Source organism: Balaenoptera ricei, chromosome 17, assembly GCF_028023285.1.
Source record: "Balaenoptera ricei isolate mBalRic1 chromosome 17, mBalRic1.hap2, whole genome shotgun sequence".
NCBI lineage: Eukaryota > Metazoa > Chordata > Mammalia > Artiodactyla > Balaenopteridae > Balaenoptera > Balaenoptera ricei.
The window spans coordinates 77,905,707-77,916,872 of NC_082655.1; the positions used below are offsets into that span (position 1 = coordinate 77,905,707).

Sequence of the window (11,166 nt, forward strand, 5' to 3'; positions counted from 1 at the left end):
TTGGTGGGAATGTAAATTGATACAGCCACTATGGAGAACAGTATGGAGGTTCCTTAAAAAACTACAAATAGAACTACCATACGATCCAGCAATCCCACTACTGGGCATATACCCTGAGAAAACCATAGTTCAAAAAGAATCATGTACCAAAATGTTCATTGCAGCTCTATTTACAATAGCCAGGACATGGAAGCAACCTAAGTGTCCATCATCGGATGAATGGATAAAGAAGATGTGGCACATATATACAATGGAATATTACTCAGCCGTAAAAAGAAATGAAATGGAGGTATTTGTAATGAGGTGGATGGAGTTAGAGTCTGTCATACAGAGTGAAGTAAGTCAGAAAGAGAAAAACAAATACAGTATGCTAACACATATATACGGAATCTAAGGGAAAAAAAAAAAAAAGGCCATGAAGAACCTAGTGGCAAGACGGGAATAAAGACACAGACCTACTAGAGAATGGACTTGAGGATATGGGGAGGGGGAGGGGTGAGATGTGACAGGGTGAGAGAGTGTCATGGACATATATACACTACCAAATGTAAAATAGATAGCTAGTGGGAAGCAGCCGCATAGCACAGGGAGATCAGCTCGGTGCTTTGTGACCACCTAGAGGGGTGGGATGGGGAGGGTGGGAGGGAGGGAGACGCAAGAGGGAAGAGATATGGGAACATATGTATATGTATAACTGATTCACTTCGTTATAAAGCAGAAACTAACACATCATTGTAAAGCAATTATACTCCAATAAAGATGTTTTAAAAAAAAAAAAACGACTTTACTGAGTATCTACCACGTGTAAAGCTTGTGCTGTGGGTCGTATGCAGAGGAGTTTCCCTCCAGAAGCTGGTGACCTGGAGCCACTGCACTTACAACAGTGATTTATTGTTACTGAAAACCTGTTCTGAATTTCTCTTCTAGCATTGCCTCGATTTCGGAAATTGTTTTCTTGGTGGATGTTTCCACTCATTCAGTTAATACTTTTGATCGCCTTCTCTTCAGGTCCTGCAGGTGGGGTCTTGAATTTGATTTTGGAAACCACCAAAAACAAATCAAAGTCAAGCTATTAACTAAGGTTTAGGTCCAATGAGGCAATACAGTTTTTTAACATGCCTGGTTCTCTGGGGTGGCTATTAAATTCCTTCAAAACAATTCCAGAAGCCACTTCAAAAGTCAAGCTGCTCAAAAAAAAAAAAAAAGTCAAGCTGCTCAAGAGTCTGGTTGCATCCCCAGCTATCTCTTCCTCGAATCTAATGAGTCATAATGTGACTTGCTTTATTCACGGTCTAATTACCTATACTTAATACTAAAATGTATGTTTCCCTGTCTGAGAGTGGAGGGCCAGGTTTAGGAGCTCTCTTTCAAGTCTTTCTAAGTTTACAGGATGCAAACAGTGTGTTCCACAGGCTTCCTTTATTTTCCCTTCCCGGCTGGTTTGTTATTGTTTCCTCACTCTCTTTCTCTCTCTGACACATTAACACATTTTCTATTATTTACACTCAGTTTCAGGCAACTTTGTACCAGGTTCCTTTTTCTTCCAAGGGGTTTATTTTGCTCCCTGGCTGTTTGAGGGTGAGGATGTGCCAGCATTCATCCTCCTTAGAATGGGGATTTATTATAGCACAAATCATCTTCCCACCAAGTCCGCTTACACCCTCTCTGCCACGGTGCTCTTTCTGTGCCAGTCTGAAGAAGATGCCTCAACAGTGGTCCTTCACGGTAACATGCCCAGCTCACAGAATCCTATCTTGCAAAGCCCACACTTTACAGTGTAACTGAAAATGGGCAAGTTTGCCCTGCCTCTGGTGTGACTCCAAACATCTGAAATGTGAGAACATGGTGCTTTTATGCTGAAACATTACACAATCCCCAGAGTGCAGAACTGCCTTCTTCCCACTGCTGCTATTTTACAGAGAGAGGGGCAGAAAAACCAGTTTCCATAACAAAGAATGTGTGTTTGGGCGGCGGGAAGTGGAGGGGAGGAGAGGAACCTGAAAGACATCCCGGAAATGATGGAAAAGGACCCTGAAAGGACTTGTTAAAATCCCTCCTACAGGCTCCCAGAATACATAAGAACTGAGTAAAACACCACTCATCATCGGGGCTTTAAAAGCCACATTTCTTGGTCTCTAGAATGAATCTCTTTTGTCTAATGTTTGGGACCTTAGGATCAGAAGAAGGTGAGGTCTCGATCATAACCTGGGAATCAGAATTCTGTGGATTAAATGCTTTGAGAAGATTCCCTTCTCTTTTTTGAGTCTGATTTCTAAAGAAGCTTTTTCCCAGAAGATAAGGTAAAATCTATCAGTGCTTGATAAGTATTTAAAGGATCGTGAAAAATGAATCCCTTGCAACTCACTACCACTGTTCAAATATAAAGAAATGAACACAGAAATGTATGTCTTGTAGTCCCAGGGTAGATGGGGGAGGGTGGTAGGAAGAGATCCTCGCAGTTTGGGGCACGCAAACCAGACCCACCTCTCCCCACCTCATCCCTCCAGTCTGTCAACACACATTCACTCAGTACCATCTACATCCCAAACATCTAGGCGGGTGCTGGAGCACTCAGTATCCCCACCCTACTCCTAGGGGACAGCCTTCTCTTTCCTTTTCTCTCTCCACTGACATTTAAAACGCCTCAGAGGGCTTCCCTGGTGGCGCAGTGGTTAAGAATCCGCCTGCCAGTGCAGGGGACAAGGGTTCGAGCCCTGGTCTGGGAAGATCCCACATGCCGCAGAGCAACAAAGCCCGTGCACCACAACTACTGAGCCTGCGCTCTAGAGCCCGCGAGCCACAACTACTGAGCCCACGTGCCACAACTACTGAAGCCCGTGTGCCTAGAGCCCATGCTCTGAAACAAGAGAAACCAGCGCAATGAGAAGCCCGCGCACTGCAACGAAGACCCAATGCAGCCAAAAATAGATAAATAATTAATTTAAAAGCCTCAGAGAATGATGCAGGTTCACCAAGAGATACCAACTCAGAGGAGACAGTGATTGTTCCAACAGAAACAAAAACCAGGCCTGAGGGCGGGGGCAGGGGAGCTCTCCCTAGAGAGGTGTGATGGGACCTGCTTCTGCCTCGTTCTGTCTGGACCGGTCACTTGGACGTCACTTGTATGCTCGGATCCTCGTTTTTCCCGTCTATAGAATAAAGGTTGGAATAACTTATCCCCAAGTCCCCTTTCAGTCTTCAGCTTCTAGTTTTCCAAGATTCTAAGCGGTCTTTCGGCGTCCAGCACTGTGTACCCAGGGAAGCAGCACGTGGTGCGGTCACTCACACGGGGGTCTCAGCCTTTGGCCCCGGTTACGTGTTTAAAGTTCGTACCTGGCTGATCCCCAGGATGCCAGTGCTCAGGTATAGCAAGTTTTCTCCCCTTTTAGGCCCGGTTGTTCGTGCACGGCTTTCGCACTGAGTACTGCAGTGTAGTCGCTGCCCTTCCAGACCCCGGGCAGCAGGGGGAAACCTCGTTCCTGCTGGGGGACGGGTAGGTAGCTGGAGACAGCATCACCAGCTCTCCACCCTCGTCCATGTGAAAAGCCTAAAACGTCGAAGGGGAAACGTTCTGCTTTTCCGGCAAGATGTCAATGCTGGCTCCTCCGAGCTGTGTGGAGCGTTCTGCCGCCGCAGCCCCGCGCTCCGCTTCCCGGCCCGGTGCAGGGCTGCCTTGCCCGGGAGGCAGGCAGGGGCGCGGGAGCTGCTCCGCGGCCTCTCGGGTGCGTGTCCGCGGCTGGCACCCCAAGACCCCTCCCCGGAGCCCAGACCTACGCAGGAGAGCGCTGCCCTCTAGTGACCAGAGTGGGAGACGCAGCGCGGCCCGAGCTCGGAAGAGCCCTGCGGCGGCTGGTCCTCGCGAAGGTCCAAGTGCGGGCGCATCCTTGACAGAAGGTGCTTTGACTGGGAAAGCACTGGGCTTCTTTCTCTGTGTACGAGCTGTGGGACTCTGTGATTTCCCTCTAGGACCAGGACTGATAGATACATAGATGGATGGATCGATCAATAAACAATAAACGTAGGATAAGTAAATGATAGACAAACCTAAAGGCAGATGGATGGCAGGGTTAGAAACACGTTTTTAAGGCTTGCTATGCGCCAGGCACAAGGCCAAATGCTTTGGTCCATTATTTCATTTGCGTCTCTCCGGAACCCTATGCGTAGCCTCCGGCCCTATTGTCCCTCATTACCTCTGCCCCTATTTTCCAAATGGGGAAACTGAGGCCTCAGACAAGGTAAATGGCTTGCTTCTTGGCAATCTTCCGCAGAGCGAGGATGGCGAGCGGGTCTCAATCGACGGCCCCAGCCTCCGCCGTCGGCGCTCTGCCCGGCCGCGCCCCAAGCCCCAGACGCCCTGGGTACCGCGTCCCTCCCACCTCGCTCCTTCGCCACCAGCCCTGATGCGGGCATCGCCCCGGCCCCGCACCCCGTCTCACTCGTGGAAATCCCCCAGGACACCCTGGTGGGTGGGAACATCGTTCCCGAAGCGTGGGCTTTACCGCGTGCGCGCTTGGCAAGGGATCTCACTAACGAGAAAGGGGAAAGCTCTGTCCAGAGATTTTAAGATCCCCGGAAAGTTTCGATCAGTCATTCCTTTCACCGTTAACTGAACGCTTACTACGCGCCTGACGCTGTCAGCAAGGGAGTCTAGGGCGGGGACAGACCGGTGGACAAGTGACCACATTCCGGACGGCTGTGCCCGGCGCCCACCCGGGCCGCGGGGCCGCTCCAGGAGGAGGCGGGGGAAGGGTACCCCAGCACACACTCGGAGGGTCTCCAGCACATTCCGTCTGCCCCGCTAACTCCCCCTCCAGCCTGGGCCCTCGACCGGAGCCCGCACCCCGGGGAGGGCGATGGCAGTGACTTTGCGCGGGGGCCCTTGATCTCATCCCACTCTCTCCCCAACTTTCCTAACTGCCTCGGTGTGTCACCCGGCCGAGGGGTGGGCCGCCACGCGCATCCCCCCGCCGCGGTCCGGACCCCCCTTCCGGCGGGGGCGGCACGCGGCCGGCGTAGGGCCTGCGTCAGCGGCAGCCCGCCGGCGATTGGGGCGCGCCCGCCTCCTGCGCTCCGGGGCGAATTATAAAGTGGCTCCGGCCGCCGCAGCCCGGAAGGCGAGGGAGGCTGGCGAGGCGGGCCCCCAACCCTGCGCTGCGGCCGCGGCGACGCCGAGGACCGTGACGGTGAGCCCCGCGCCGCCCGCCCGCCTGCCTTGCTCTCCTCTCCCTCCTGGAGTCGCCCGCCCCGGCTTTCTCCGACCAGCCTGTGCGCCCGGAACAGCGGCAACGTGAGTGAACTTGGCCCAAGCTCGCCTTGCTGCGTGGGTTTGGGGCCGTCGGCCGGCTGCGTTTTATTCCGCGTTGCGTTGCATGGGGTTCCCCAACTTTCTTCCGCTCCTTGTACGTGACCCGGGTCAATATCGCGCCTCCCCGGGCTGGCGCGCTCTCGCATTGGGTCTCCGTAGTCCCCTCCAGAATCCTGCCCGGGGCAGCGGCCGCCAGGAAAGGGAGCGAGTGCCAGGGGCCGCCCCGGGGTCCGGGTGACAGTGACAACTCGGGAACCGCGAGGCGATCGGAGCGGTCCCCCAGGCGGGCGAGGGGACCGGGAAAGAGTGTCCCGGCGGGCTCTGGTTCTACGAACGCCCCGTTGCAGCTGCCCCGCGAGAAGTCCCTGCCGGGGACCCGCTCTGCGCCCCGGGCGGGCTCGGAGTTCGTGTGCCCTCTCCCCGCAGACCATGGCGCGGTTCCTGAGACTCTGCACTTGGCTGCTGGCGCTCGGCCCCGGGCTCCTGGCGACCGTGCGGGCGGAATGCAGCCAGGACTGCGCGACGTGCATCTACCGCCTGGCGCGCCCGACCGATCTCAACCCGCTGGTGAGTGTTGCGCGCGGCGCGGGAGCTGGTAACCGCGACCCTGCACGGACAGCCCGGGTCCGCCGCGCGGCGCGTCTCGGGGTCACAGTCGGCGCGGACCCCTGGTGACCCAGGCGTCCCGACTGTTCCCCGAACGCTGACCAAATAGCTCCCGGGACCCGCGGCTATCTAGGGACCGGAAAGCGCGGCGGTGTCTCCGCGCAAACCAAGTTTGTTTTCACCCCGAGGAGGCGGGAGCCCCGAGCTGTACTGTCTTCAGCACCTCGGAGAGCACTGGGCCGTCGCCTCACCTGCGGCCAGGAAGATGCTCAGTTACCCCGCCTCCTCACGTAGCCCACCCGGGGCCCCTTCCGCACGCAGCCATCTTCCCTTCCTTACCGCAAGCAATATTGACTTTTTTATTAGTGATATTCCGCTGCCTTTATTCGAATGTCATTTCTCTAGCCCTTTCAAGCTCAGGTCTCTCAGACCCTGACCCTCACTTGTGGGTACGAGAGAGCAATGGGATGGGGAAGGGATAAAGGGAGGGGAGGAAGGGAGAGCACAGTAGACTGGAGAGAAAGAGGTCAGCCGCCGTTTTACAGACAGCAAGTGATGCTGGAATTCCACTTCTGTCCTGTCTAGAACGTACTTGTGTAACACCTACTAAGACAGCAGTTTACTTTGGCTATGAAGAGGGCACAAGAGAGGTGGCGGAGTCCAAAGAGGTGGCCACAATGCAAAGATAAATTACGCAGGGGCTGGGGGGGGGGGGGGGGACGGAATCTAAGGTCAGAAGAACTGTCTTTCTAATCATGGTCTGTGTGCTCTTGAATCACTCCTGTTGCTCTACTGAGTCAGAATCTCTGAAGCTGGGACTCAGGAAGCTTCATTTTAACTAGTTCTCCCAATAATTCCTTTGCACTGTCTCCTCAATTTGTTGAACTCCTGTGATAACTTAAGTTGGGCAGAGAAAAATGTATTAATCCAAAGAGTTCAGCTCCTCACTAGAGCTTTTGAAGCAACTTTATTATGTAGATGCATAAAACAGGGACAAAAATTAAGGAAAGGATTCCACAAAACCCCAGGTGTATATTTCAGGTTAAATGTTTCTTCGTTCCATTTGGATTACCTGATCCACTTCATTTGACAAGTAGTAGGGCTTTATATTTAAACTCTGAGAAAAATGCTGCATCTTAAGTAGGGGTAACAATCCCCTTCGTCCATCTTTTTTCTTTCTGATTTGTTTTTTGTTTAACTGGTGAGTTTTCTTTTGGAGCTTACATTTAGGATTGTTATTTTCTCTGTGAAAAGAGGCTTGTTGATGACTATATTGTTAGAATTACAGCAGCTCTGGAATTTTCGCTTGGATGAAAAAGACACATGAGAAATTAGGTTGCTTAGCCAGAACTATGTAGTAAAATCAATGTAACACATATTTATTGAGTTATTGAGTTTCTACCATGTGAAAGACACTTGTGCTTCATTCTGTGGTGGATACAAAGATAAGCAGGCATGCCATGATTGATGTCCAAATTGAATTTACCCTCTAACACTGAGGGTAAATAATACAAAAATGCATAGATGGCTACAGGAGCATATAAATATAAATTAACACCACTTCCATTCTGTGACTGTGCTATTCCGATTATTTGCCATTATTTGTTTTTGAAGGAATCCCTTTTAAAAAGCCTTTTGGTAACAGTATACAAATATTCAACATTAATTTTTGGCCAATAGATTATTTAAATTTCATTTTAGGATGGAAATATTCTTGACACCTGAACATCTTAAATTTTTAATGATGTTTTTTGATTTCTTAATCAGATGTCAAGAATAAAACAGAACCATTTTAATTAGATCTTTAGATTTTTATATATGCATATATTTAATTTTCTTAGACACAAAGCTTAAATAATCATTAAGAGCTGCTTAAATATACACCCTAAAGAATTTTGTTGCACTAATAAAATGCTTCCTTTCATTGTGAAAATAATATGTGTGTATTTCATATTAAGTAATATACCAATATATTTTAAAATCTCCAGAAAATGCCTGGTTTTTATGTCTAAATCATGGGTTGGTAACTGGGTTCTGTAAGTAGACTTCGGGGGGCCATAAAACCCCCCTGAATTGCTAAGAAATAACATATATAGGTTAAAATTGGGTGGGAAAATATCTTTACAATATTGCAGTGGCACAGCGTATACAATCTGTTAAAATGCAAAGAAAAATTCTAATTTGATTCCATTAATTCTCCACAATCTCCCCTTTTGAATTTCCTTCGATTTGCCTGTTCAGTACGGCAAAAAGTTGTAATAAGGAAAATGAGATCATTATGTGGGAGTTTCCACATCAAAGCAAGCATAGAGTGGTCTTAAAAAAAACAAAATGTGTTTGGTGAATGAAATCAGAAAAGCCTCTTTTTATCACTAAATCGAATTCTTTTCCCAGGCTTGCACACTGGAATGTGAGGGGAAACTGCCTTCTCTCAAGACCTGGGAAACCTGCAAGGAGCTTCTGCAGCTGTCCAAGCTGGAGCTCCCTCCAGACGGCAGCAGTGCCCTCGGCAAACAGGAGGAGCACCGCTTGCTCGCCAAGAAGTACGGGGGCTTCATGAAGAGGTACGGGGGCTTCATGAAGAAGATGGATGAGCTGTATCCCCTGGAGCCGGAGGGAGAGGCAAATGGAGGGGAGATCCTTGGCAAGAGATACGGGGGCTTCATGAAGAAGGATGCGGAGGAAGACGACAACATAGGCAATCCCTCCGACCTGCTGAAGGAGCTGGTGGGAGCGGGGGACCAGCGAGAAGGGGCTCCCCACCAGGAGGACAGGGATGACGCAGACGTGAGCAAGAGATACGGGGGCTTCATGCGAGGCTTAAAGAGAAGCCCCCAACTGGAAGACGAAGCCAAGGAGCTGCAGAAGCGGTACGGCGGCTTCATGAGAAGAGTGGGTCGCCCCGAGTGGTGGATGGGCTACCAGAAAAGGTACGGCGGCTTCCTCAAGCGCTTTGCAGATTCCCTGCCCTCCGACGAAGAAGGTGAAAGTTACTCAAAGGAAGTTCCCGAAATGGAGAAAAGATATGGAGGATTTATGAGATTTTAATCCCCTTTCCCATCAGTGAGCCCAGGTCCCAGCTAAGCCTTCCTCCACGCCCCAGTGAGAGACTGCTTCGCCGGTCGTGTTGTATTGTCCTGTGTTGCTTGCATTATATAGTTGACTTGATTGTCTGGATAACTTAACTGTACAACCTGAAAGCTGTCATTCCAGGTCCTGTGTTCTTTTGAGAATCCTTAAGCCTTCAAGTATTGGTCTCTTGCAGCTGTCTTGTTTACATGCTCAAATAGTTTTTGGTATTACCTTGTCCTTTATTTTTGACAAAAATGCCAGTAAATGCATACTTGTGTGTAGATATAATAAACCCATCACCCCAACTGCACAACATTCTTGCAAGTTTCTTCCCCTCCAGAGCTCTCATTCGCCCTTAGGTCTCCACCGCATATCCTAAACTCACAGACAGTGAAACCATCTGCTTTCAACAGAAGTATCACTGGCCTACTCCTCTTCCAACTGCTGAGGCTGCAAAAACATTTTTCATTTAATTCCTTGTATATGACATCTTAGATGAGCAAACACACAGTAGCAAAGCAAAATGTATTTCCACTCTCGTTTCTGGAATTCAGATACGTGAGGAAAAACCAAAGCCTCATAAAGATACAAACTGTACCCTCCTATATAAGGAACTCTGCATTTACATCCAAATGTGTATGTCTCTTTTCTTCAGCAAAATATTTTAGACGTTAATTAAAAAAAAAATTAAAGGTAATTTAGCCCCATTTTACAAATACAGAAAGTGGAGCCCAGATAGGTCAATTCATTGGCCCAAGATTGCCCAGCAGTTGAAGGATAGAAATGGAATGAAGACCCCAAACTTCTTGCTCCCAAGCAATGTCCTTTCCACTCCAGTTCCCTGTCTCTCATCCAGGCCACGACCAAGAATCGGAAGGACGTGGGTCTCTATCTCGCTCACTGTTATCCAGCCCTACACCACAACTGCGGTGGGTCCTCCAGTATCTGATGAATGGACAGATGCATGAATGGAGGGATCTGGCGACCAGATCACTGGGCAAGGTATTATTAATGTTTTGGAAGGCAAATTCTCGTCACACAAGGAGTTTATGGCTCCTTCACATTAATTAAACCATTTGGGACAATAGTCAGGTACAAAAAATGTAACATGTCTTTGTTTTTCTAATTGAAACCACCTGCAGCTAAATTCCCATCCACTGAGTCATTTTCCCAGGGCCCTCACTCATCCTTTCCTTTGCGTTCTTCCCCCCAAATCAGAGTTTAGCAACTGAGGGAGACAGAGGAAGAGCCTCTGCTCTGCAGCCCAGGTCTGTGCAAGACCATGTGCTGCATCCCAATGGGGCCGCCCACCGCCCCTCTGAGTCCAGCCCTGCTGGGTTCCCGGGACCTCCCCACGGCCATGTGCTGTCCCCCCGGTCAGTGCAAGGGCTCACAGGTCCCTGCCACTCACTGATCCCCACCAGCATCTAGCTCATCTCCGTGATCTTTGACAAACTAACTTCCAGGCCAGAGCCCTCCTCCTTTTGAACTAGAGATGCAGATAATGTAAGCGTTTGAAGCAGGTTGGAAAGGAGCTGATAAACAGCAGCAGGCCTGTGGAAATCCTTGTCCGGAGCAGTAAGAAATGATGGGGCTGAAACACATCAGAGATCTTAGGTCTGTATTCAACCTGAGCCAACTCCTTCCCTTGGAAACGCCAGCCCAGTACTTTTCCAAAGATATCTGAAACCTCAATTTTCATGATAAGACCTCAATTTCTTAATTTCGGCCTATTGATTCCATTTAAACCAGTGTGGCCCAAACAAAACCCATCTGCAGGTCAGATTTGAGAGACAAGGGGCTAGTCCTTCGAGGGAAAAAAAGTCACTTAATGCTCTCCCTTGGAGACACAAGAGGGAGGAGATATGGGGATATATGTATATGTATAGCTGATTCACTTTGTTATAAAACAGAAACTAACATACCATTGTAAAGCAATTATACTCCAATAAAGATGTTAAAAAAAAAAAATTCTCTCCCTTAAAACTAAGGATACCCAAATCTGAGAAAGAGAAATCCAGCCTGCACCCCAGAGACAGTAAGAGTAGAATGACTAGTTCCTTCCCTTTAAGACAATAATCCAATTATTATGTTACAGTAAAACAATACGTGTACATATATATCTCACCCAATATGTATGAGAAAATACAATCAAATGAATATACACTCTTTTTCAGATCAAG

General features: G+C 49.3%; 1 protein-coding gene across 1 annotated transcript; it reads left to right on the forward strand.

Moving 5' to 3' along the window:
* The first annotated feature begins 5,107 nt into the window (after positions 1 to 5,107).
* On the forward strand, positions 5,108 to 9,296 carry PENK (proenkephalin). The gene is made up of 3 exons (XM_059902058.1): positions 5,108 to 5,287; positions 5,732 to 5,872; positions 8,306 to 9,296. The coding sequence occupies exons 2-3, from the start codon at positions 5,735 to 5,737 to the stop codon at positions 8,957 to 8,959; spliced, it is 792 nt and encodes a 263-aa protein (XP_059758041.1). The 5' UTR covers positions 5,108 to 5,287; positions 5,732 to 5,734; the 3' UTR covers positions 8,960 to 9,296.
* Positions 9,297 to 11,166: the final 1,870 nt, after the last annotated feature.

Bases quoted from the DNA above. Each gene is read 5' to 3' on its own strand.
- PENK (XM_059902058.1), top strand. From the start codon at position 5,735: ATGGCGCGGTTCCTGAGACTCTGCACTTGGCTGCTGGCGCTCGGCCCC. The intron at 5,873-8,305 runs GTGAGTGTTGCG...TTCTTTTCCCAG, and splicing joins CGACCGATCTCAACCCGCTG to GCTTGCACACTGGAATGTGA.